The sequence below is a fragment of the Sphaerodactylus townsendi genome, linkage group LG08 (assembly GCF_021028975.2).
Source record: "Sphaerodactylus townsendi isolate TG3544 linkage group LG08, MPM_Stown_v2.3, whole genome shotgun sequence".
NCBI classification, from domain to species: Eukaryota; Metazoa; Chordata; class Lepidosauria; order Squamata; family Sphaerodactylidae; genus Sphaerodactylus; species Sphaerodactylus townsendi.
Window position 1 is genome coordinate 113454804 of NC_059432.1, and position 27500 is coordinate 113482303.

General features: G+C 48.8%; 1 protein-coding gene across 2 annotated transcripts in view; it reads right to left on the reverse strand.

Moving 5' to 3' along the window:
- Positions 1-27500, reverse strand: part of TP63 (tumor protein p63) — a 124628-nt gene that overhangs the window by 87680 nt on the left and 9448 nt on the right. For both annotated transcript variants that reach the window (XM_048506094.1, XM_048506095.1), the window contains exon 2: positions 1636-1890. In XM_048506094.1, coding sequence (XP_048362051.1) covers positions 1636-1890 — 255 coding nt within the window. The remainder of the gene's footprint in view (positions 1-1635; positions 1891-27500) is intronic.

Below are 27500 nucleotides of genomic sequence, written 5' to 3' on the forward strand. Positions count from 1 at the left end.
GAGTCAGCAAGCAGCCGTCCCGGAGCATTTCCCTTGGCTGTACTACCCCTGCTGAGAACAAGGCGATCCCGCCAACGAGAGACACCCGTTCCCAGCAAGGGCTGAAAAAGAGCAGGCCCCGGGTGCCCAGGGGGTTGGCAGGCCCGGCAGAAAACAGAACCGAGCACTCTGGGAGCCTGAAAGAAAGAGTCGCTCCAGAATTCGGGACTCTGTGTTAGGGCGGGGCCTGAGGCAATTAAACTTTTAATGGGTCACTGTAACCCAAGAGAACCTTCCAGTCGGGTTGGTTCCTACAACAACATTCGGGAGAAAGGGGGGTGGCGGGCATTCATCAGCCAGCCCTGGAATCACAACAGGAGGCCAAGACAAAAAAGGGGGGAGGGGCATCGATTTGGGCAGCCTGTCAGACTTTAAGACTTTCTGACTTGGAAGGGTGGGTGGGGGGAAGAATTTGTACAATCCCAAGGAGCTGGGAGGGTCTGTGTCTGGAAGCTAAGGAAAGTGAATGTCACTCAAGGCCACAGAGGAGGCTGTTTGTCCATCATGGGCACCAGTGGCTACAGCGTATGAACATCAAAAGAGCCCTGCAGGATCAGAGAAGTGGTCCATCTAGTCCAGCATCCCGTCTCTCTCAGTGGCCAACCAATTCTTCTGGAGGGCCAACCACAGGGCAAAGAGTCTAAGGCAGAAGTCTGCAACCTTCGGCTCTCCAGATGTTCTTGGACTACAATTCCCACCAGCCCCTGCCAATTGGCCATGCTTTCAGGGGTTGATGGGAATTGTAGTCCATGGATATCTGGAGAGCCGCAGGTTGCAGACCCCTGGTCTAAGGCCTTCCTCTGTTGTGGCCTCCTGGCTTTGGGACTCAGAAGTTGACCACCTTGAGTCACCATGGCTAGCAGCCACTGAAAGATCTCTCCTCCATGAACCTATCTGATTCCCCCTTTAAAGCTGTCTGTGCCCGTGGCCGCCACGGCATCCTCCGGCAGCAAATTCCACATTTTAATCACTTGGTTTGTAAATGTGTATTTCCTTTAGTCCACAGGTGTCAAACTCATGGCCCTCCAGATGTGATGGACTACAGCTCCCATCATCCCCTGCCAGCATGATGCTGGCAGGGGATGATGGGAACTGTAGTCCATCACATCTGGAGGGCTGCGAGTTTGACATCTATGCTTTAGCCTGTCCTGAATCTGATGAGACGACTGAACTCGTGCATCCGTCCCAAACCCGACGGAGCATCCAACGGAGAGTCGCCTCTGCAGCAAAGAGCCAGCGTGGCGTAGTGGTTAAGAGCAGGTGCACTCTAATCTGGAGAACCAGGTTTGATTCCCCACTCCGCCACTTGAGCTGTGGAGGCTGATCTGGTGAAGTCTGATGAGTTCAAAGTCCAGATGACTGGGGACGGAAATGACAAACCACCCCATAAACACAGTCTGCCCACTAAACATCACGATGCGACTCTGTGGGTCAGCAATGACCCGGTGCTCGTGCAAGGGACGACCTTTACCGTAATAATTATGCGTGGCCTGCTTTTCTCCCAGGTCACTTTTGAAGCTTCCACTCCCCTCCCCTTATTACCCCCCCCCTCCCTCCAAAGGCAGAGCCAACTCTGTGGCTTAAAAACCGGCTTACCGTCCACGTTGCAGACTTGGCCGTGCTGGATTGTTGAAATGATACGTCGAAGCTGTGAGGTCCCGGATAGTCTGTGTTGGACGGGATGGCCGGGGAAGGCGAGAGGGCATCGAAGGTGGAGCTGGGCTGGGCGTAGGGCGAAGGCGCCGTGACGCTGTTCTGGGCGTGCTCTGTGTTGTAGGGGCTGGTGGAGGAGGAGCCATTTTGTATCTGCTGGTCCATGCTATTGAGCAGCCCCAGGTTCGTGTACTGCGGCTGAAGGGGGAAAGGGAGAGAAGTGAATGAGCTTCCGAAAGGAAAGAATGAATCTTTAGATGTCACTCAGCGACAGCCTCATGAAGTCCTCAGCCGTCTTGAGAAAGTTCTCCTGGCTCAGAACAACTGTGGGATGAGGAAAAGAAGAAACGAGAAGAGGGAGATTCAATTCTCTAGCTCCGCTTCCCCCAAACTTTTCCTCGCTGGATCTCCGACCCCTACACAATTTCACAACACGGAGGAATACTTTTAAACACCTCGTCAAAAAAAGTTGACTTTGATTCATAATCCATCAACCAGAGTTTTCTTTGTAGAAGAAGAAAAAGAGAAGGAGGAGATGAGGAAAAGAGAAGAGAAGAGAAGGAAGAGGAGAAAAGAAAGGGAGGAAAGAACAGAAGGAAAAGAGGAAAGGAGAAGGAGAAGGAAAGGGAAAAGGGAAAAGAAGAGGCGAGAAGGAGGAGAAAAGAAGAAGAAGGAGATGAGGAAATGGAGAAGGAGAAGGAAAGGGAAAAGGAAAAGGAAAAAGAAGAAACGAGGAGGAGGAGAAAAGGAGAAGAAGAAGAGGAAAAGAGAAGAGAAGAGAAGAAAAGAAAAGAAAAGAAAAGGAGGAGGAGAAAAGAAAGGGAAAAAAGAACAGAAGGAAAAGAGGAAAAGGAGAAGGAGAAGGAGAGGGAAAAGGAGAGGGAAAAGGAAAAGGAAAAAGAAGAGACGAGGAGGAGGAGGAGAAAAGGAGAAGAAAAAGAGGAAAAGAGAAGAGAAGAAAAGAAAAGGAGGAGGAGAAAAGAAAGGGAAAAAAGAACAGAAGGAAAAGAGGAAAAGGAGAAGGAGAGGGAAAAGGAATAGGAAAAAGAAGAGACGAGGAGGAGGAGGAGGAGAAAAGGAGAAGAAAAAGAGGAAAAGAGAAGAAAAGAAAAGAAAAGGAGGAGGAGAAAAGAAAGGGAAAAAAGAACAGAAGGAAAAGAGGAAAAGGAGAAGGAAAAGGAAAAAGAAGAGACGAGGAGGAGGAGGAGGAGAAAAGGAGAAGAAAAAGAGGAAAAGAGAAGAAAAAAAGAAAAGAAAAGGAGGAGGAGAAAAGAAAGGGAAAAAAGAACAGAAGGAAAAGAGGAAAAGGAGAAAAAGAGGGAAAAGGAAAAAGAAGAGAGGAGGAGGAGGAGGAGAAAAGGAGAAGAAAAAGAGGAAAAGAGAAGAAAAAAGAAAAGAAAAGGAGGAGGAGAAAAGAAAGGGAAAAAAGAACAGAAGGAAAAGAGGAAAAGGAGAAGGAAAGGGAAAAGGACAAAGAAGAGGTGAGGAAGAGGAGGAGGAAGAGGAGAAAAGGGGAGAAGGAAACAAGGAGGAGGAGATAAGAGGAAGAAAAGTTTAAATGAAGCAGAAAAAGAAGAAAAAGAAGCTGTTGTTCTCGAGACAATGCAGATGAAGCCATTTCAAACACAGTATTTAAAACAATTAACCAGAACTACAAATTCAAGGACACACACGTCAACAGTTCTTTACAGGCTGTAGAAATCCACTTACTCCATTGAGAAAAGCTAAACTATGCACAATAGAAACAGGAGTCCAGGAGTCTAACAACATTTACTCCAGCACAAAGGGTTGAGTTAAAGCAGGATTTTCCTAAGATAATATTTGGGCTTCTTGATTTTAAAAGCAGTTGTGTGATTTGTGGGACTCCCCTGTAAAGCACCCCACACACAATGGTGCTCCGGAACATAATCCACAAACAAAAGGGTGGGTGGTGCTTTCAAATGGATCATCTCGGATGAGAAAAAACACATTAATTTGTTGGTTCTGAGTTGCATTTCCCCCCCCAGAATCCAAAGGGCAGGTAGCTTTGGCAAGTGTTACTAGAATAGGACTGGTTTGGTTTGCAAACACGTCTCTTACTCAAATGTCTTGCAGCAGAACATGAAAAACATCTCCTTTGGAATAGTCATTGCTCAGCCCAAGAGCTCATCTCTGGGGCAATGCTCAGCTCCAGCGCACGTGGTGCCCACTTCATCTGGCAACCGTGGTGTGGAAAGGGGACCCCAGCCCTCCCTCTTTCTGCCATTCCCCCAGCCAGCCAGGCCCCGTTTGGCCCCCTGGGTAAAAATAAACTTGCATACAGTGGCGCAGTGGCTAAGAGCAGTGGCTAAGAGCAGGTGCACTCTGATCTGGACGAACTGGGTTTGATTCCCAGCTCTGCTGCTTGAGTTGTGGAGGCTTATCTGGGGAATTCACTCCCACGCACGCCAGCTGGGTGACCTTGGGCTAGTCACAGCTTTCCGGAGCTCCCTCAGCCCCACCCACCTCACAGGGTGTTTGTTGTGAGGGGGGAAGGGCAAGGAGATTGTAAGCCCCTTTGAGTCTCCTGCAGGAGAGAAAGGGGGGATATAAATCCAAACTCTTCTTCTTGTTCTTTCCCAGAGGCCAAACAGTGACCCGCTAGGACAGTTTCAGCTCAAGGCCCCGCGGAGGGGAAACTGAAGCTACTTCCTCCACATATGCCAGGAGTTACGATCTGAAGTGGGCACCAAATGTGCAGGAAGTGAGGAGAATCCACAACTCACATCCGACCGTTACGCAGGGGAGGGGTCCCAGCCTGTCTACTCTGCACCATGCAAAGAGCAAAGGGCTTTTTCATACACACAAGTCACCACGGAAGTCGCTTTGGATCCCCATTGGGTAGAAAGGTGGGGTGGCAGAGGGCAGAAACTGCTACTCGCAGTGGCCCACCAGGTGCCTTTGGGAGCTCACGTGCAGGAGGTGAAAGCAATGGCCTTAAGAACATAAGAACATAAGAACGAGCCTGCTGGATCAGACCAGAGTCCATCTAGTCCAGCTCTCTGCTACTCGCAGTGGCCCACCAGGTGCCTTTGGGAGCTCACCTGCAGGAGGTGAAAGCAATGGCCTGCTGCGGCTGTTCCTCCCGAGCACCTGGACTGCTCAGGCATTTGCAATCTGAGATCAAGGAGGATCTGTCCAAGCCCCTTTGAAATCTGTCCAGGTTAGTGGCCACCACCACCTCCTGTGGCAGCATATTCCAAACACCAATCACACGTTGCGTGAAGAAGTGTTTCCTTTGAATCCCACCACCATGGGAACCTGTTACTAAAATTTTTGGATCCCACCACTGGGTACACCAACAACCACTGACAACTGCCGGAACCTGGGAACACACAAAATTGTTACAGTACGCTAATGCAAGACTTCTACTGGGACACATATTTGGTAATAAATAGTTTAATTTGAACATGCCTTTTAAATAAAAAAAAGTATTTCCCACATTAATTGTCTAAAGCAGCTTAGAATAACCAAGTTATTAGAAACAAAACACTAGAAATAGCAATCTCATCTAAAACCTAGCAGTTAAGTTGCGGAAAACCAAATCGGTCACAGCTCCGAAGATGGATCGGAACCAGCAACGTGGAGTTGTTAGAATATCGTACGGTGATCTCGACTCAGATCTCCCACTCTGCTGTGAAATTTGCCAGGTAACCTTGAGCAAGAAGGACTATTTTTGGCCTGACCTACCTCACAGGGTGATTGTTGTGAGAATACGAATCAGTTGAAAGAGGCGTGTATGAAACCAAGAACTCAAAGCAAAACAAGACAGACAGGCCTTCAGCTAGGGCCTTGGTGGCGATCCTTTGGCACTCCAGATGTTATGGACTACAATTCCCATCAGCCCCTGCCAGAATGACCAAGTGGCCTTGCTGGCAGGGGCTGATGGGAATTGTAGTCCATAACATCTGGAGTGCCAAAGGATCGCCACCACTGTCCTAGAGGCACCAGGTTGGCCGACTGCTGGACTTGATGGCCACTGGTCGGACCCAGCCGGGCTTTTCTTTTATTCTTCTGATATTTGATTGGCGGTGTAGATTTTATTGTGAAAAGACTGTACTATCTGAGACTTTTAAGGAAACAACAACTGAATGGAAAACTCCCGGTGTCCTTTTGCCGCTGTGCTATAGAGAGTGTCTTCACCTACTGCATCTGTGTATGGTTCTCCAGTTGCACAGTGGCAGATAGGAAGGCGCTCCAAAGGGTGATCACTCCTGCACAGAGGATCATCGGCTGCCCTCTCCCCTCCTTGGAAGAACTCTATAATGCCCGAAGCCTAAAGAAAGCCCAAAATATTCTGAGAGACCCGTCTCATCCGGCACACTCTCTTTTTGAACTGTGACCATCTGGCAGACGATGCAGGTCTATCAAAACTAGGACCAAGAGGCTTAGAGACAGCTTCTCCTCTAGAGCTGTGGCGATGCTGAACTCCGCGGCTTCGTGTTGATGTGTTTGGGGCTGTGTAGGGATGGGTGGAGGAAGGGGAAAGTGAGGGTGGGGTATGAGTCTGGAATTGTGTGCATCGAGGAATGCTGCTGTAGATTTCATTGTGCGTGCACAATGACAATGAAATGCTTATGCTTATGCTTTAAAAAGGTGTTTTGGCAGGAGCTACCACCACAGCTCAAGGAACTTCACTCTGTGACTGAAATCCCAGCAGCTATTTTGTGCCTGGCCCCACCTCCTGAAGAAGACATTTTCTGCCTTAGCTCACCGCACCATATCAGTTTGCCAAAGGTGCCTACAGGCTCCAAATATACCACACCCAAATCAGCCCTGATGCAACACCAATGCACTTAAAATACCATGGGAGGTTAATAAGCCTAATGAGAAGGGGAGGAGTTTGGATTTATACCACTCCTTTTTCTCCTGTTAAGGAGACTCAAGGTGGCTTCCAAGCTCCTTTCCCTTCCTCTCCACACAACAGACACCTGGTGAGGCAGGTGGGGCTGAGAGTGTTCGGAGAGAGTTGTGACTAACAAAAGGTCACCCATCAGGAATGTAGGAGTGCGGAAACACATCTGGTTCACCAGATAAGCTTCTGCCACTCAGGTGGAGGAATCAAACCCAGTTCTCCAGATTAGAATCCACCTGCTCTTAACCACTACACCACACAGAAGAGGAGGAGTTTGGATTTCTACCTTGCCTTTCTCTCCTGCAAGGAGACTCAAGGTGGCTTACAAGCTCCTTTCCCTTCCTCTCCCCACAACAGACACCTGGTGAGATAGGTGGGGCTGAGAGAGTTCTGAGAGAACTGCGACTAGCCCAAGGAATGTAAGAGTGCGGAAACACATCCGGTTCACCAGATAAGCCTCTGCCACTCATGTGTAGGAGCAGGGATTCAATCCCGGTTCTCCAGATTAAAGTCCGCCTGCTTTTCCCCACTACAACCACACTGGCTCTCAATGAAGCCAAGCGCCAAGCAAGAAGAAGGCAAGATGGCAGGGAAAGATACAAAGAATTGGGAAAAGGAAAACCGGGGATTCTGATAGACCCATGCACCATGACATAGGCCACCATAGTGACCAAAAGGGGAAGGTACACAACCACAGGTTAATAAGAGACAATATGCACCACACAGGCTGAAACAAACGCTTCAAAAGTAAACATAAGAACATAAGAACAAGCCAGCTGGATCAGACCAGAGTCCATCTAGTCCAGCTCTCTGCTACTCGCAGTGGCCCACCAGGTGCCTTTGGGAGCTCACCTGCAGGAGGTGAAAGCAATGGCCTTCTGCTGCTGCTGCTCCCAAGCACCTGGTCTGCTAAGGCATTTGCAACCTCAGATCAAGGAGGATCAAGATGGGTAGCCAGAGATCAACTTCTCCTCCATAAATCTGTCCAAGCCCCTTTTAAAGCTATCCAGGTTAGTGGCCATCTCCCATTGGAGAGAAGTTGTTCTTACTTGTAAGTAACAGTATATATGCACAACGGTACAATTAATTATACAAAACAAGCAACAAGGCAAAGCTAGTCAGCATCTAGATAAGTGCCGACCTCATTAAGAAAACTTCAAGGCTGCGAAGTAGAATGGAGATAAGGACTCTCAACGTAACAATAATAGTAATCAAAAGGATTGCGCTCTGCCGGTGTTTTCCAAGCGCCTCGCAAACATAGGACAAAGATCTGGGGGACTTTTAGGTCTCCATCCTAGAATCAATAAACGAACTCTGGATCGTTGAGCAGCAGCATTTATTGGAAGGCAACGGAGCACCTGGCTTTTGCTATCCCCTTCATCAAGAAACAATCCCCTCATCCGTTTTCCCAAAGAACATGAGAATCACTTCGGAGCTGAGGCGCCCCGAACTCGGCGATAGATACAGATAGAGCCACCTGGCCTCCCACTCCCCCAGAGCAACGGAAACATCCCATTTTCCATGGGAGCAGAAGGTGTCAGGGGTGAGCCTAGTTGGCTACAAAGCATGTGAAACCATAAAGGAGAGATCAAGGACAGAATGTCCCATAACAGCCGTGGTAACATAAAGCAGGTTGAATACATACAATATTTCCCCGAATATAAGACATCCCCTGAAAATAAGACGTTGTAGAGGTTTTGCTGAAGTGCTAAATATAAGGCCACCCCCGAAAGTAAGACATAGTAGAGGTTTTGCTGAAGTGTGAAATATAATGCCTCCCCCGAAAGTAAGACGTGGCAAAGTTTTTGTTTGGAAGCATGCCCGGCGAACAGAACACAGAAAAATAAGACATCCCCTGAAAATAAGACATAGCGCATCTTTGGGAGCAAAAATTAATATAAGACACTGTCTTATATTACACGGTATGTCTTGCAGCGAGTACATTGAAGCAGGAATGCATCTCAATCAACCAGATACAATCACTGCCCATATATTTTGCGCCAACTCCATTACGCTAGAAATGCATCTCAGGCGCAATCACCGACGGAGACCTGGGTTCGAATCTGCCGGGGAAGCTCTTTGGGTGACTCTGGGCCAGCCACAGACTATCAGCTTCTCGTACATCACAGGATTGTTTTGAGAATATAATGGAGCAAGGGAAGATAATGCAAGCTGCTCTGGAGGGGAAGGTGCGGTATAAATGGAATAAGGTAAATAAATAAATGAGGAGCATGCAAACAGGTGCCAGAGCTCCAAGGCCCAGATCCGGTTTGGTGAGAGGTTCCCAGTCCAGAATCTAATTTGGGCCTGCAGAAACACGGGGAAATTCAAGTCACTCCCTAGAAATGCCACAACCTTTGTTATCATTCCGCACATGTCTGTCCTACCCTTCTACCGAGGTGGGGCCAATGGGGGCTCTCCCCTCCATTTTTCTCCACAATTACCACCCCATAACATACTGGAGGCTGAGAAAGAGCCACTGGCCCTAGGACACCCAAAGAGTTTCATGGCAGGATGGGCATTTGGAACCCAGGTCTACCAGACCCCGGCCTTTTGGGCCCCTTCCGCATTGTAGGAGTCGACCTTAGATCCAAGGTCCAATCCGAGTCCTCCGCACAGATGTAGCGTCGGACTCGTGTCTGACTCGACTCACCCCCCTCTCGCCGTTGAATTTCCGAGCTCAACTGGGGAGTTGAGTCGACTGGCGGACTCGGGTTGCACTCAAGCTGAAGCCGGCCGAGTGCGGAATCTCCGTCGCCTCGACTCTGCCAGTCAGCCAATCACAGCTCAGTATTTTGCCCATGCACAGAACAGGAGACTGGTGGCGGCGGTGAGAAGCTTTGGGCATGCGCAGAAAGGGAGACTAGTCCCAATCAGAATGCAGCGCGGGGAGGTGGTCCCGCCCTCTGAGCTCGGCTCCAGAGACACGAGTCAGCTTCTGTGCGGAGAAATGGGAGGACTCGAGCTCAGGTAACGATTTCGCCAACACGAGTCGAACCTGAGTTGCCTCGTGTGTCCGGAAGGGCCCTTTGAGTCTGCGGGGACCTTTGGAATGTGGAGAGGGGACATTGAGAGCAACCCCAACATGGCTGCCATAGGAAAGAAAGCCAAGCCCCAAATGGCTGCCTCAAGAGGCGGAGCCAAACAGAACGCATTCCCTCTCCTGTCTCCTGGGAAGAAGGAAATCCTGAAGGAGAGACAGAAGGGCACAATGAAAAAGGAAAGCCCATATGGTTGCCAGGGGAATACAGCTCCATAGGAATGAGGGAAGCCTATAGCCAGCCCGGCCTTACAATGGCCCCACCCACTATCCAAAAAGCTCAGCAGGCACCAGAGGTAGTATGACAGCCTCCATCATGCCCCAGTCCCAGGCAACACATTGGGGAACCCTGCTCTAACCACTAGACCAGGGGTCTGCAACCTGCAGATCTCCAGATGTTCATGGACTACAATTGGCCATGCTGGCAGGGGACGATGGGAATTGTAGTCCATGAACATCTGGAGAGCCGTAGGTTGCAGACCCCTGCACTAGACTCTGTCCACAAGCAGCTGGCGGGACTTCTGAAGGAGCTCCAGGAAAGATGGGAAAGGTCATGAAATTAGGCCAAAATCGGGCAAAATATATAACCTTTATAAGCCCGGGAGCACCTTGAGAGCCAGCGTGGCATAGTGGTTAAGAGCAGGTGCACTCTAATCTGGAGAACCGGGTTCAATTCCCGACTCCTCCACTCTAAGCTGGACAACTGGGTTTTGTTTCCCTGCTCCTACACATGAAGCCTGCTGGGTGACCTTGGGCCAGTCCCAGTTCTCTCCGAACTCTCTCAGCCCCACCTGCCTCACAAGGTGTCTGTTACGGGGAGAGGAAGAGAAAAGGAGTCTGTAAGCCCCCTTGAGTCTCCCTACAGGAGAGAAGGCAGGGGGGGGGGGGGTAAGAATCCAAACTGTTTTTTAAAAAAATTCTGACATGGCCACAAAATGGCTGCCTCAGTTTACCTGCAGTCGTAGCAGGAAGATTCTCGAGTTCTGGTCGCAGCAGTTTCCAGAGCAGCATTTTGAAAAATCCACAACACCAAACACACCTGTAAAGGCCTGGCCTTTTCGTCATAGTCTGGCCCCACCCTCTTTCTGGAAACATCTGGCAGGCACCATGAAAGGTGTCAGTGAGCCCCTGGTGCCGGTGGGCACCATAAGAACATAAGAACGAGCCTGCTGGATCAGACCAGAGTCCATCTAGTCCAGCTCTCTGCTACTCGCAGTGGCCCACCAGGTGCCTTTGGGAGCTCACCTGCAGGAGGTGAAAGCAATGGCCTTCTGCTGCTGCAGCTCCTGAGCACCTGGTCTGCTAAGGCCTTTGCAATCTCAGATCAAGGAGGACCAAGATTGGGAGCCATAAATCGACTCCTCCTCCATAAATCTGTCCAAGCCCCTTTTGAAGCTATCCAGGTTAGTGGCCATCACCACCTCCTGTGGAAGCATACTCCAAACACCAATCACACGTTGCGTGTTGGGCAACCCTGGCTTAGAGTTCTTGTGCCCCTTTTGGAAACATTCAAATGGAACCACGTGTTTCTCCGGGCACACAAAGGATCTCAAGAGAGATTCCTCAGTGGAGGGTCAGGGATCTGGCAGCGTGGGATTTTCGAGAGGTCTCCGTGGTCCGCCCAATCGGCTGAGCTGTGCCCCATCAACAACACCCCCCACGCAACTGGCGTGTCCAGAGTTCCAAGCCCTCGATGCTCGGAGCAGATTAAGGACCTTAAATAATAACGAGGGGTGGGGGGAGGAGAGTGTAAATATGGAAGCGCCATTCCAAGCAAGCCAGAAACCATCTGTCTAAATGGTCAAGAGGGGAGAAGCCAATTCCTCTGCATCAATCTGGGGACATTCCAGAGCCCGACGTGCCGCCCCCCTGTTTGCTATTTAAATAGTCATTAATCCTCGCCTTGACAGGAACAGCTGGAAGTCCGTGGGCCTCCCTTCCCCTCCCGCTCCTCAGAGCCCCCCACCCTCTTTTTGCCCCCCTTTTTTTCCAGACAGGTGAAGCAAAATGTCCAGGTGAGACAAGGAAAGTTAAGACCCGGGGATGCACCTTTTGGCCGAGGTGAGCCACTCGGAGGTCGTGCCCCGGGGCCGGAGAGGTTGGCACGCAGGGGTCAGCGTCTGAGGCTGCGGCGAGCCCCCAGGTAACCATCAGATAACTCTGGCAGAGGCGTACGCCTTTTGACAAGGGCGCAATCGGGGAGGGGGCCACGAAATTCAACCCCACCGCGGCCGCGGCTGGCTGTGCATCAAGACACCCGTCTGCTCCTCGGCTGCATTTTTTGAGAACAAAAGAGCTCCAGGTACTGCTCTGCTTATCGCGCCATCGCGGCCTTTGAAGAGAACACGGCCGGAAAGTTATTTACAGATTCAGGTGGTCGGCTTTGATGGCTCGACTTGGGCTTACGCGGCCCTTTCCGACCCCCCTCGACAGCTTAGCTTTTCGTTTGGGATGATACTGCCCGACACTAAGCCAGCAACAGGGCAGGCCTTTTCTTAAATCTGCGTGCCCTCCCTCCCTCCCGGCTTCTTAGAAACGTGGCCACTGTTTACAAGACACGGCCACTGTTAGCACAAAAGCTCAGCCACCCTAAGCAGAGGAATTAGGGCCGCTCCGAATGGGACAGCCCTAGAAATGGACCTGTCCCTTGATGCAGCTGTGCTCCCCTTTCGGACTCATTCCCAAACATCTGCCAGGCCTGTTTTGACTCTCTAGGACCGCGGTGAGAGGAGAGCCAACTCAGGGGAGAGGAGAACCAACTCAGATCTTAACTGGCCTTCCCCCCCACTTAAAGTAGCCCACGGGGTATCCAGAACCCTTTCCTTTCCAAGGCCCCCTTGGCTGAAACAGAGACCGCGTTGCTTCGAGAAACCTTCCGGAGGCCATTTCATGCGTCAGGAGCAGCAGTGGCGTAGGAGGTTTAGAGCTCAGGTATCTAATCTGGAGGAACCGGGTTTGATTCCCCGCTCTGCCGCCTGAGCTGTGGAGGCTTATCTGGGGAATTCAGATTAGCCTGGGCACTCCCACACACGCCAGCTGGGTGACCTTGGGCTAGTCACAGCTTCTCGGAGCTCTCTCAGCCCCACCTACCTCACAGGGTGTTTGTTGTGAGGGGGGAAGGGCAAGGAGATTGTCAGCCCCTTTGAGTCTCCTGCAGGAGAGAAAGGGGGGGTATAAATCCAAACTCTTCTTCTTCTTCTTCCCTGCAATAGGCCATGCTGGCAGGGGCTGATGGGAATTGTAGTCCATAACATCTGGAGTGCCAAAGGTTCGCCACCACTGTGGTCCCCAATGTGGGGCCCAGGGGCGCCATGGCATCCACCAAAACCTTTTCTGGTGCCTGTCAATTGTTTTCAGATTTTTAAAGGCTTTGTGCTTTGCCAGCCCCTGTGTCACTGAAGGTAAGATGCGGCAGCCATTTTGTGGTTGGTTCCGCTTCCCGAGGCAGCCATTTTGTAGCCGTGTCCATCTCACGGAGTCAGAACTCCAAAGGTTCAGCCCACAAACTGAAAAGGTTGGGGATCCCTCCTCAGATCTGCTCTTGAATGGCTACTCATTGAACTCAAGGAACATCTTTCACATGCTGGTTTGGTTCCGGGCATGCCCAGTTGGATGACCTTGGGCGGCAAATGTTAAGGAAGGAACTTCTGGGCAAAGGTCCGGCCGAGCAGCTGCCGGTCAGAGTCCCCAGCATCCTGCCAGATGGACTCAGAGTAAAAAGAATCCTATCGAACACCTGGATATGCAGAAAACGGGAAGATGGGCTCTGGCTGGCAGCTGCTGTGGATTCCAGTCCAGCCCACCTCACAGGACTGTTGTGAGGATTGCAAATGCCTTAACAGTCCAGGTGCTCGGGAGCAACAACCGCAGAAGGCCCTTGCTTTCACCTCCTGCAGGTGAGCTCCCAAAGGCACCTGGTGGGCCACTGCGAGTAGCAGAGAGCTGGACTAGATGGACTCTGGTCTGATCCAGCTGTCTAGTTCTTATGTTCTTGTGTTCTTAGAGTTCTGAGAGAACTGTGGTCTGATCCAGCTGGCTTGTTCTTATGTTCTTGTGTTCTTAGAGTTCTGAGACAACTGTGGTCTGATCCAGCTGGCTTGTTCTTATGTTCTTATGAGGACAAAACAGGGGAGAGGAGAACCAACTCGGATCTTAACTGGCCTTCCCCCCACTTAAAGTAGCCCGCAGGGTATCCAGAACCCTTTCCTTTCCGAGGCCACCTTGGTTGTAACAGAGACCATGTTGCTTTGAGAAACCTTCCGGAGGCCATTTTATGCTTCAGGACTCTGCATCTCTTGGTGGGGCAGAAATCCGGGGCTTAATTCTATTGGTTTTTAAGCTGCAATGTTTTCACTGTGTTTTCTAACTGCAGCCCTGGCAACTCGCACCGGTGACCAGATCATTCACACCTAGTGAGTAACAGCCCTGCCCTTCAACCACCTCCAGCACAGTTGGAGGTCATGCAAAATGCAATTCGGGACTAGAAAAAGAAGAAGAGTTTGGATTTATATCCCCCCCTTTCTCTCCTGCAGGAGACTCAAAGGGGCTGACAATCTCCTTGCCCTTCCCCCCTCACAACAAACACCCTGGGAGGTGGGTGGGGCTGAGAGCGCTCAGAAGAACTGTGACTAGCCCAAGGTCACCCAGCTGGCATGTGCTGGAGTGCACAAGCTAATCTAGTTCACCAGATAAGCCTCCACAGCTCAAGCGGCAGAGCTGGGAATCAAAGCCGGTTCCTCCAGATTAGATACATGAGCTCTTAACCTCCTACGCCACTGCTGCTCCTAGAAATGTGATGGCTCCGGGAAAAGAAATAGAAAAATCGAGGTTTTCCCCACCTCTACCCCGCCATTTTTCTCTCAGGGTTTCTCCTAATTTTTGACAAAAAAAAATTGGGGAATACTGAAAAAATATTTTTTTTTCAGGTGTGAAAAGCTTCCGAAGGCATGGATTTTCACCCTGAAAATATACAGCATGAAAAAACCTCAGGACTTCGCTTTTGTACTGGACAATTGTGGGGAGCGCAAAAAAAATTTCTTATACTGAGATCCAGTGTAGCATAGCGATTACAGTGACATACTAGGGCCCCTTCCACACAGACAAAATAATGCGTTTTCAAACCACTTTCACAACTGGGGTGCTGTGTGGTTTCCGGGCTGCGTGGCCGTGTTCTAGCAGCATCCTCTCCTGACGTTTCGCCTGCATCTGTGGCTGGCATCTTCAGAGGATCTGATAGTAGGAAAGGAATCCTATATACTCCACTTGCTTTCCTTTCCTACTATCAGATCCTCTGAAGATGCCAGCCACAGATGCAGGCGAAACGTCAGGAGAGGATGCTGCTAGAACACGGCCACGCAGCCCGGAAACCACACAGCACCCCAGTGATTCCGGCCGTGAAAGCCTTCGACAATACACTTTCACAACTGTTTGCAAGTGGATTTTGCTATTCCGCACAGCTTCAAAGAGCACTGAAAGCAGTTTGAAAGGGCATTATTCTGCATGTGCAGAAGGAGCCAACAACCCCACCCCCCCACCCCCGCCATGAAAATTCACTGGGTGACCCTGCTGCCCCAGTCTCCCACTTGCAGTGTAACCTACCTTGCAGGGTTGTTGTGAGAAAAAAATGGAGGAGAAGAAATTGATGAAAGACAAGGGTATAAAAGCAGTAAAGAATAAATGCGCTAGCGGCATACAGTGTTTTCAAGAGGGTTTTTTGTTTAAATGTAAATAAGTTTGGAAACAATATGCTATAATGTGTTTAATGATAAAACATTTTTAAAGAGTTCAATGTTATAAAGTTTAGTTTAATATCCAAACATGCCAGCATTTCAACCTTTCATCACCCTGTTACAGACTTGCTGTCCATAAAATTTGTTTATTACAAAATATTTCTTCTACTTTCTACTTGTATTTTTTCCATCTCCCAAATGACCAAAATTAAAGAGGCATATGCTATGGTAGCAGAAGAAGAAGAAGTGTTTGGATTTATATCCCCCCTTTCTCTCTTGTAAGAAGGCTCAATTGGCCGTTTAATCTCCTTTCTCCCCCCCCCCCCAACAAACACCCTGTGAGGTGGGTGGGGCTGAGAGAGCTCCGAAGAGCTGTGACTAGCCCAAGGTCACCCAGCCGGCATGTGTTGGAGCGCACAAGCTAATCTGATTCACCAGATAAGCCTCCACAGCTCAGGTGGCAGAGTGGGGAATCAAACCCAGTTCTCCAGATTAGAGTGCACCTGCTCTTGACCATTACACCATGCTGTCTGTCTGTAAGAAAGCTATGAACACCCAGAGCAATACACAGAGGAAAAACAATCTGTCTCCATGAACAACATTGCAGACAGAGAAGACTGGCAAAGCAACAGGAAGAGAGCACCTGGGGAACTACCCTCCACTTGACCCAGACAACTCAGAATTGATTGCCTCGCAGCAGTGAGCTCAGGCTGGCTAGGCATGCAATTAAATGAAGTCTTGCCTCAACTCACAGCACCAAAGCTCACTAGCCACGGGGCCACTAACATATAGGACACATTGTAGAAATGGCCTACTGCCAGAGAAGGAAAAGTCCCAACCGGACGATCAGCTCCTCTGAAGATGCCAGCCACGGATGCAGGCGAAACATCAGGAGAAAATGCTATTGGAACATGGCCATACAACCCAGAAACACCACAACACCTCAATATTGATATTTATTTATTTATTTTGAAAGCTGACGCCCTTAAAATCTTGTCGGTCTCTAAGGTGCTACTGGACTTTCATCTTGCTCTTCTACTGCAGAACAACACAGCTACTAGGGTGTTGTGGGTTTTCCGGGTTGTATGGCCGTGTTCTGGTAGAAAGTGCTACTGGAACACGGCCATACAACCCAGAACACCCACAACACCCTAGCATGAGTTATATGAATTAGGTTTTTTTCTCTTTTTGTTTTCTTCCTCCCGTTTTGAGGTTTTTGCATTTTTAGGCAGTTATACTTAATATGTTTATTTCCGGATGTGTTGTATTTATAATAATGTTTGTATCACCGTTGAGGAAAGTTAAATCAGCTAAAACTGACATGTGTTATCAATCATGTTTGGAATTGTTACAAACCTTGCTGGTTTTTAAAGTGTAGCCTGGTTGTCAGGTTTGGTGTTTTTAACTTACATTTGTGTGCACTTGATAATAAATATGTTTATTTTATGATATGTGTAAATATTGGTTTCCAGCTCAACCTTTGTGGTTCCATGCCTGTGAAGATACAGGAAAAACAAGGAAAAACTACCAGACCACAGCTACACAGCCCAGAAAACCCACAACAGGCAGCTGGAATTTATACTCTCTGGGTCTCCATCTCTTGCACACATACAAATATTCCCAATGTGGTTCCACTATGGCTCTGTACAGACACAAGATAGAAAACAGTGTGCCAAGCACAATGCAATGGAACCGAACAACTCAAAAATTCAAAATATCAGCTCTATTGTGAAGTTCCATTTGGGAATCACATAAAAATGGAGATACAAAACTACGGTTGGAATTGAACAGTGTAGTCTCATATTGACTTGTGAATAATTGTTTGTCAATACAGTTGGTGAAAAATTTGTGAAGTTCCATTTTGAAACCATACAAAATATGGACATATTAGGAAATTTTTGGAACTCATTAGTTTGAAGTCTCATATGGACCTCTGTCATATCTTGAATGAAATTATGAAATTGTACATTGACATGATTTATTGACACTGGCACTTTATATATATTATGCACTTTAATTTTTTCATTATAGTACAGTAGAATAGGGTTAGCATTAGTGTAAGTGAATTTACATGTGTGCAATAACAATGAAAAAATAACTTTGAACAAATGTTGTTTTTAATTGTTTATTACAAATGATGTCTATATACAAATCCAGGTCAGTGTGCCAGTTTTGAATTTTTGAGTTGTTCGGTTCCATTGCTCTGTGCAGACACATGCAGAACCCATTTGAATGGATTCTCTGATCCTTCCAACATCCTTTCAACTGAGTACCAGGATGGCCATCATCCAGTGTGGGCAGGCACTATATAGTGGTTAGAGCAGTGATGGCGAACCTATGGCACGGATGCCAGAGGTGGCACTCAGAGCTCTCTCTGTGGGCATGCACAAACAGAGTTCATCATGGGGGGGGAGGGAAGCCCCCCCTCCCACACACACATCTAGGCTGGCTTGGGCTGCTGGGCTCGATTATTAGCATGAAACTTAAGACCTCGTTTTGGGGAAGCAGTGTAGGTAACCCTGTTAAGTGCTGTTAAACCCCACTAAGGCCCCTTCCGCACACGCAAAATAATGTGTTTTCAAACCACTTTCACAACTGTTTGCAAGTGGATTTTGCCATTCCGCACAGCTTCAAAGAGCACTGAAAGCAGTTTGAAAGTGCATTGTTCTGCGTGTGCGGAACGAGCCTGGCTTTCATGCGAAGAACTGAAGCGTGATCCTTTACCTGGGAGTAAGCTCGGTTGCTGGCCATGGGGCTTGCTACTGAGTAAACCCTCCTAGGGTCGTGATTCACCCGTTCGAAGAGTTGCACGGTTGCTTCAAAGCAAAGCCACCTTCTACCACCAAGCTTACTCCCGAGTAACGCACGCCTCGGAGCCAACCGTTTTTTCTAAACTAAAACCTCAGTATTCAGGTTAAATTGCCGTGTTGGCACTTTGCGATAAATAAGTGGGTTTGGGGTTGCAGTTTGGGCTGCACTCAGTCTCGAAAAGGTTCGTCATCACTGATCTAAGTCAATGTGGTCTACTCAGCCGGACAGCAACTGTCCAAAGTCGGAGAATCATCATCATTATCATGTTCCTTTTAAGTGGAGATGGTGGGAATTGAACCCGGGGGCCTTCTGCGTGCAAGGTAGAGAGTCCCCCACTCAGCTGCAGCCCTCTCCCCAAGGGTAAGCTTGAGCCAGCCACTCCCAGAGTAGCCTACCTCGCAGGGTGCAAGCCAACCTCAGAGAGGAAAAAGGGGTGTAGCATCTAAAGGAGCAGTGGTGTAGGAGGTTAAGAGCTCGTGTATCTAATCTGGAGGAACCGGGTTTGATTCCCCGCTCTGCCGCCTGAGCTGTGGAGGCTTATCTGGGGAATTCAGATTAGCCTGTGCACTCCCACACACGCCAGCTGGGTGACCTTGGGCTAGTCACAGCTTCTCGGAGCTCTCTCAGCCCCACCCACCTCACAGGGTGTTTGTTGTGAGGGGGGAAGGGCAAGGAGATTGTCAGCTCCTTTGAGTCTCCTGCAGGAGAGAAAGGGGGGATATAAATCCAAACTCCTCTTCTTCTTCTCTTCTAAACAAACCAATTCTACTCAAGGGCAAAGGTAAACAGCAGCGCTATTCTATGCAGAATTATGCTCTTCTAGCTCCACGGAAATCAGTACGTTTGGAAGGGCATCTCTCCATTTAGGACTGCAGCGATTCAGGATGGAGGCTGGGGGCACGAGGGGAGCCCTTTCCAAAATAAGCATAAGCATTTCATTGTCATTGTGCACGCACAACGAAATCTGCAGCAGCATTCCTCAATGCACACAATTTCAGACTCATACCCCGTCCTCACTTTCCCCTTCCTCCACCCATCCCTACACAGCCCCAAACACATCAACACGAAGCCACGGAGATCAGCATAGCCACAGCTCTAGAGTAGAAGCCATCTCTAAGCCTCTTTGTCCTAGTTTTGATAGACCTGCATCGTCTGCCGGATGGTCACAGTTCAAAAAGGGAGTGTGCTGGATGAGACGGGTCTCCCAGAATATGTTGGGCTTTCTTTAGGCTTCGGGAATTGTAGAGTTCTTCCAAGGAGGGGAGAGGGCAGCCGATAATCCTCTGCGCAGGAGTGATCACCCTTTGGAGCGCCTTCCTATCCGCCACTGTGCAACTGGAGAACCGTACACAGATGCAGGAGGTGAAGACACTCTCTATAGCACAGCGGGGCCCTTTCCAAAATGAGCACGAGGGGGGTGAAGACAAGGAGGATTTTGGCCCCAGGTTTACATAGCAAGGTGCAGAAATGGGCCCCATTTAACTCAGGGGAGCTCACTCCATAAGAACAAGCCAGCTGGGTCAGACCAGAGTCCATCTAGTCCAGCTCTCTGCTACTCGCAGTGGCCCACCAGGTGCCTTTGGGAGCTCACAGGCAGGATGTCCATACTAGCATGCCCAGGACCTAGCTACTTGCCTTTGCGGCAGACATTTGGATTCCTCACTAAAATACAAGTGGAAGATTTCAGTCTCTCTGCCACTCGCCAAACTCTTTTTAACAAAGTTCCAAGCGTTTTAAAAAAAACTTGCTCTCCACATGACAAGACGGATTTAAAAACTTGACATGCTGCACTGGTAGCTGTTTTCACTGTAAGCCTCTAAGGAAAGGAATCGGTCGATATTTTGCAGCTACGTTGACCTTACCTAGCCTGAGCTCAAGGCAAGTTATCAAGGAAACTTCCGAAGTCTAAAAACTGGGCACAAAAGGTGAACAGCGTGACTTGGCCCCCTAAAACTACCTTCTTTCAAAAACCCCAGGTAGATTTTCCCAAGCCTTTCGACATCCTACGCGAATTCTACACCTTTTGACACCAGCGATCACTAACACATTGGATCACTAACACATTAAACACGTCACCCACTAGGCAGCCAATTTAGGTTTGGTATTTCTTATAGGACATTGAAAGGAGCTACGAATTGATATGATGTAATATCCATTGACAGATTACCTATAGAACGCCTGACAGGCAAGTAAATGGCAAATTGGCACTGACGAAGGCACCGAAGAGCGCAATTTCGTGCGATGCGTTCCTGCCAGCGACGAATTGAAGACCGCAATATTTATGAATGAACTTTTGTGATCAGCTGCAAGAACCTGGAATTTGAATGAATGTGGAAACACCTTTGAAGGGACTGTTTGTGTTTAGATTATTGAATAGAAAAAGAGAAAAATATTTCATGTGATGATACAACAGCGAATGATGAAATCCTGTTGATATGAGATAGATATATGATTACAATTGTATGCGATGAGTATCGTTCCTTAATATATAAGAAATACCAAACCTAAATTGGCTGCCTAGTGGGTGACGTGTTTAATGTGTTAGAACATAAGAACATAAGAACAAGCCAGCTGGATCAGACCTGAGTCCATCTACTCCAGCTCTCTGCTACTCGCAGTGGCCCACCAGGTGCCTTTGGGAGCTCACCTGCAGGAGGTGAAAGCAAGGGCCTTCTGCTGCTGCTTCTCTCGAGCACCTGGTCTGCTAAGGCATTTGCAATCTCAGATCAAAGAGGATCAAGATTGGGAGCCAGAGATCGACTTCTCCTCTTCCATAAATCTGTCCAAGCCCCTTTTAAAGCTATCCAGGTGAGTGGCCATCACCACCTCCTGTGGCAGCATCTTCCAAACACCAATCACACGTTGCGTGAAGAAGTGTTTCCTTTTATTAGTCCTAATTCTTCCCCCCAGCATTTTCAATGAATGCCCCCTGGTTCTAGTATTGTGAGAAAGAGAGAAACATTTCTCTCTGCCCACATTTTCTACCCCATGCATAATTTTAGAGACTTCAGTCATATCCCCCCTCAGCTGTGTCCTCTCCAAACTAAAGAGTCCCAAACGCTGCAGCCTCTCCTCATAAGGAAGGTGCTCCAGTCCCTCAATCATCCTCGTTGCCCTTCTCTGCACTTTTTCTATCTCTTCGATATCCTTTTTGAGATGTGGCGACCAGAACTGAGCACAGGACTCCAAGTGCGGTCGCACCACTGCTTTATATAAGGTTAGTGCTTATTTAGACGTTACCTATATCTTTGTTACCTTTACCAGCGAAGTGATGCAATGCACCTTCCCCCCTGCCAGAGATTACTTAAACTTTTTCCCCCTTTCGGAGGTACACTGTCATGGGCGGAGAGCCATCTAAACAAACAGAGCCCCAGGGCGAAATGCTTGCCTGTTTGGGTCTCCTGCCACCTGCCTGAGGTCGACAATAAAGAGAAGGCTTGTTTGAGGTCAGGATTTCAAAGAAGAGGCATACCAGCCGCCTGGTGCGGAAGCAGGAAGGAGGAGGACGAAGGGAAAAGACAAATCATCCTCCAAAACCGAGGAGGAATTTATTTTATTGATCTATTGCACGCCGGGGTGCAGAGAACTAGGCATAAACTCTGGGAGAAAAAAGTTCAGGTTTTCGTTCTATACACACACACACACACACATTGTTAAACATGTGTAAACTTCTACAGCAGTGGCGTAGGAGGTTAAGAGCTCGTGTATCTAATCTGGAGGAACCGGGTTTGATTCCCAGCTCTGCCGCTTGAGCTGTGGAGGCTTCTCTGGGGGATTCAGATTAGCCTGTGCACTCCCACACACGCCAGCTGGGTGACCTTGGGCTAGTCACAGCTTCTGGGAGCTCTCTCAGCCCCACCTACCTCACAGGGTGTTTGTTGTGAGGGGGGAAGGGCAAGGAGAGTGTAAGCCCCTTTGAGTCTCCTACAGGAGAGAAAGGGGGGATATAAATCCAAACTCCTCCTCCTCCTCCTCCTCCTCCTCCTCCTCCTCCTCCACCACTACTACTACTACTACTACTACTACTACTACTACTACTACTACTACTACTACTACTACTACTACTACTACTACTACTACTACTACACTGGTCTGTGATGGACATGTAACAGGGACCTTCCCCTGATGTTGAATGAAGGAACACGGGGCTGTTATCAGGCGTCACTTACAAAAGTATCCTACAAAATCTATATCCCTCACAAAGGCCACCAAAGCAGCTAACAATTTAAAATGTGCAGGATAAAATCGTACTTGAAAACCATTAAACTCAAGCAGCCACACACACACACACGTCTTCTTTAGACTCAAGCCCCCAAAGTGAAAACCAGCTCTTAAGGCCAAAATGACAACCGTGACCAAAGATCTGGGATTTCTACCTGTCTAAGAAGGTTGAAGGGCTTTCTCCTTCAATATGTTCCTGCCAAGAACTAAGGCTGATTCCGCATGGGCCAAAAACAGCAGTGTGAAAACAGTGTGAAAATGGTGTAAAAGGGTTTAAAATGGTATAAAAGGGTTTATACTGTTTTCACACCGTTGTTTTTGGCCCGTGCAGAATCAGCCTAAGATCACGGGGGGGGGGGGGGGGCTCTTGACCAGGCTATCAACCAGAGAAGTTTGCTTGGTGGGTGCACATGGTTGGGCCTTTTCGGTGGTGTCTCCACGCTTGTGGAACAACTTCCCCAGGGAAGTCTGCCTGGCCCCCTCACTCTTAATCTTTAGGAGTCAGAGGACGTCCGTTTTATTTATGACAGCATTGGATTAGCTCAGGCTCATTCCGCACACGCAGAATAATGCACTTTCAAACTGCTTTCGGTGCTCTTTGAAGCTGTGCGGAATAACAAAATCCACTTGCAAACAGTTGAGAAAGTGGTTTGAAAACGCATTATTTTGCGTGTGCGGAAGGGGCCTCAGTTTCAAACTGCAGATTTTAACCAGAGGTCTTTTATGCATTGAATTTCATTGTTATTTACATTGAAGGCTGCCTCAATTGCCTATAAGGTAGAAAGGCAGCTAACAAATGGTTTAAATCAGGGATCCCTAGCCTTTTTGAGCCTGAGGGCGCATTTGGAATTCTGACACAGCATGGTAGGCACAGCCGCAAAATGGCTGCTGCAGGAGGCGGAGCCAACCATGACATGCTTGCCACAGCTTAACTCTGGTTAACACAGTGCTGATCCTTGTGCTGTGGTGGTAGCTGCTGCAAAAGCAATATCTTACAAAATATGCACAAGAGTGTTGTGGGTTTTTCAGGTTGTATGGCCGTGTTCCAGTAGCATTTTCTCCTGACATTTTGTTTCTTCAGAGGATCCTCTGAAGATGCCAGTCACAGATGCAGACAAAACGTCAGGAGGAAATGCTACTGGAACACAGCCATACAACCCGGAAAACCCACAACACCCCAGTGATTCTGGCCATGAAAGCCTTCGACAATACAAAATATGCACAGAAAATCAAATCCCCAATACTCAGACTGTTTGCCAGGGAAAAGCCCTATCTGGCCCGACTCATATTCCGAAAAATACCACGTTGGATACCCATGGTTTAAATTATAAATTAAATCAGATGAAGCGTGTGAGCAAGCAACTCCAACGCAGGTCAGGGACAGGTAGGGCAAGAAGAGGGGTCTGATCCTTCAACTGCCCCTTGGCTTTTTACCAACCAAAACCGGGCTGCTTGTGACATTATTAGCACTCCAAAGAAAGAGAAGAAGAAGGAGGAGGAGGAGGAGGAGGAGGAGGAGGAGGAGACGGAGATGATGAAGAAGGAGATGAAGATGAAGAAGAGGAAGGAGAAGAAGAAGAAGAAGGAGATGATGAAGGAGATGAAGATGATGATGAAGGAGAAGGAGAAGAAGAAGAAGAAGAAGAAGAAGAAGAAGAAGAAGAAGAAGAAGAAGAAGAAGAAGAAGAAGAAGAAGAAGAGGAGGAGGAGGAGGAGTTTGGATTTATATCCCCCCTTTCTCTCCTGCAGGAGACTCCAAGAGGCCTACAATCTCCTTTCCCTTCCCCCCTCACAAGAAACACCCTGTGAGGTGGGTGGGGCTGAGAGAGCTCTGAGAACCTGTGACTAGCCCAAGGTCACCCAGCTGGCATGTGTGGGAGTGCACAGGCTAATCTGAATTCCCCAGAGAAGCCTCCACAGCTCAGGCGGCGGAGCCGGGAATCAAACCCGGTTCCTCCAGATCAGATACATGAGCATGCTTTTCCACACATAAAAGACATCTTGGGAGAATGCCAATAATCAGCATCGAAGCACAGAACTGGCCAAGATGAGGGAAAACGCCAGGGTCAAAAAATCAACACTAAGCACACGACGGTCATAAAAGGACAGATTGCCAGATAAAAAAAGCAGCCCTCCAATAAAACCCAAGCTAAACTATGCACTGCGATTTTTTTTGCCAAGCTTTGAATGCAGGGGAAACTATTCTATTTGGGTGACAAACAGACTTAAAGAGAAAACAAAAAGTCCCATTGCGAAAAGGAGGAAAAAAAATGAGTCAGAACCGAAGGGAGAGCACCCAGCAAACGGGAAACGGAACAGGGCCGCCGAAAGGCTGCTCGACACAGCCTTTTGATCGCCGCCAAGCTTATCGGCACCATCTTGCATTTTATTGCAACAGGGAAAGGACATCCATTACTCAGGCCTGACGGATGAGCCCAAGCGTCCCCCCGCGGAGCAAAAGGTGAGCAGATGTCCCAACTGCAGGTGAAACACGGCCGAGGCGCTGGGCCGGAACAGCCTCACGGCTGAGTCAGGGGAACGCGCCGAAAGGCTGAGACGCTGGTTCTGAACACGCCTATGCCATCTCTCTTTTTGTGTGGTTTCAGAGGGCAGCTGTGCTGGCCTGTAGTAGGACAGACAAACACGAGTCCGGTAGTACTCAGAAGCCAACACGATTTTCAGGCCACCAGTTGTCAAGGGGCAGAGCATCGGCTTATAACCTGAAAAGTCCCACTACTGGTTCTACTACCCTGTTTCCCCGAATATAAGACATCCCCAGAAAATAAGACGTAGTAGAGGTTTTGCTGAAGTGCGAAATATAAGGCCTCCCCCGAAAGTAAGACGTGGCAAAGTTTTTGTTTGGAAGCATGCCCGACAAACAGCACACAGAAAAATAAGACATCCCCTGAAAATAAGACATAGCGCATCTTTGGGAGCAAAAATTAATATAAGACACTGTCTTATTTTCGGGGAAACACGGTACTAGACATGATTCTTTTTCTTTGAGGGGGGATGCATAAGGATGAAGGAACTCATTGTAGATATTTATTGCTCTTCATACAGGAACCAGCAAACGTGAGCCAGAATGCATGTTTTGCACGTACCGTATTTCCCCGTACCGTATTTCCCTGAGTCAATTCCGCAGGGCCTGTAAGACAGAGTTATTCTGCCAGGCTTTTCCAGCTGGGCCGATGTTCATCCTTCCTGGTCTCCCATGGGACAAGTGTAAGGTGACCAGATGGTCACCTTTGTAAACCGGGACGGGCGGGTAGGCGGGCGGCCGCGCGCATGCGCATGCAGTCACAGGAGCGTGCTGCCTTCTGGGGCGCTCCCGTTTCCTGCCCTGTGACAGGGCGGGAAACGGGAGCGCCCCTGAAGGCAGTGCTCCGGGGGCCGCATGCGCGGGAGGCTGCCGCACTGCCTTGCGCCCCAGAAGGCAGTGCGGCAGCCTTCCAAAAATCAGGACACTTCAAAAAACCCGCGGGACAAATTGTCTTAAGGCGGGACTGTTCCGCCAAAAGCGGGACTTCTGGTCACTGTAGACAAGTGTTTAAGTCGGCATCTCATCAATGCTATGTTACTATTTTACTGGTTTACTATTTTACTGCTTTATATATTTTATTGGCATTTGTTTTAATGTATACTGCTGTATGCGGGGATGGGCAGGGTAGAAATGGAAGAATAAAATAAAATTAAATAAATAAATAAATAAAGGAGCCCATGTTGTTCAGGTCACGCAGAGCTGGTCTGGTCTGAAGGGGCCATTTGTTTGGCTGAGCCGAGGGACCAATGGCACACACACTCACAATCCCTCAACCCCCTTGGGGATGATGCTCCAGTCCACACTGCCAATCAAAACACACCAGCCTTGGGGAGCAGAGGCCCAAGCAGGAGACCCCCAGGTAGCGACTCTACACGTAAAAACAGTTCTTCATCATCTCAACTCTCCCTAGAAGCTAAAATGACTACACTGTGGTGAACACAACTTGGCCACATGATGAGAAGGCAAGACTTGCAGGAAAAGACAATAATGCCAAGAAAAGTTGGAGGCAGAAGAGAACATGAAAGATGCAACATGAGATGGGTGGCTCCGATGCAAAATCGGAGCAAGGCTGTTAAGGATGGGGCGTTTTGGAGATTATTAATTCATGGGGTATTTGTTGGAAGTGGTTTACTGGCAGCGTGCACACAGCCTTCTGAAAACCTCTGGCCTCTTGAACGGCAGGGGTTTAGATACCACAGAGATGCCACAGAAGCTAGGAAAGCTCATAAGGGCCAAGGATGGGTAACAGAGCAACAGGCCACAAGACCCCGAAGGTGGAAGAAGTTGTGCAAGGGGGCACGGAACCTCCCCTCTCTGCCCTGTTGGCCATTCCAGTCCATCCAAACATCACTGCCGTGAATAAATGAATTCTTTCTCTCTTCTTTCTCCGATGAAGGGAGTTTTGACTCTCGAAAGTTCATACCCCCCACCCCAAATACTGGTGGGTCTCTCAAGCTGCTACTGGTCTCAACCTGTTCAGTTTTGAAGAAGAAGAAGAAGAAGAAGAAGAAGAAGAAGAAGAAGAAGAAGGAGGAGGAGGAGGAGGAGGAGGAGGAGGAGGAGGAGGAGGAGGAGGAGGAGGAGGAGGAGGAGAAGGAGTTTGGATTTGTATCCCCCCTTTCTCTCCTGCAGGAGACTCAAAGGGGCTTACAATCTCCTTGCCCTTCCCCCCATCCCACAACAAACACCCTGTGAGGTAGGTGGGGCTGAGAGAGCTCCGAGAAGCTGTGACTAGCCCAAGGTCACCCAGCTGAATTCCCCAGATCAGCCTCCACAGCTCAGGCGGCAGAGCTGGGAATCAAACCCAGTTCCTCCAGATTAGATACACGAGCTCTTAACCTCCTACGCCACTGCTGCTCCTGCTTTTGACAATAATTGACAATATTATTTTAAAGGAAGCCAGTGACTCCAGCGACACAAACCTCAGCTCAATCCAGAATGACTCTAGAGTCATGCAGAACCTTGCTAGAGGTTCCAGAGCAAACAATATCATAGAAAGGATCAAACCGGGGGTGCGCCGGGAGGAGGGAGAAACCTGGGAAACTTTGCTAGCCCGACTGAAACTCTTAACAACTCCCCTTGAGATCTGAT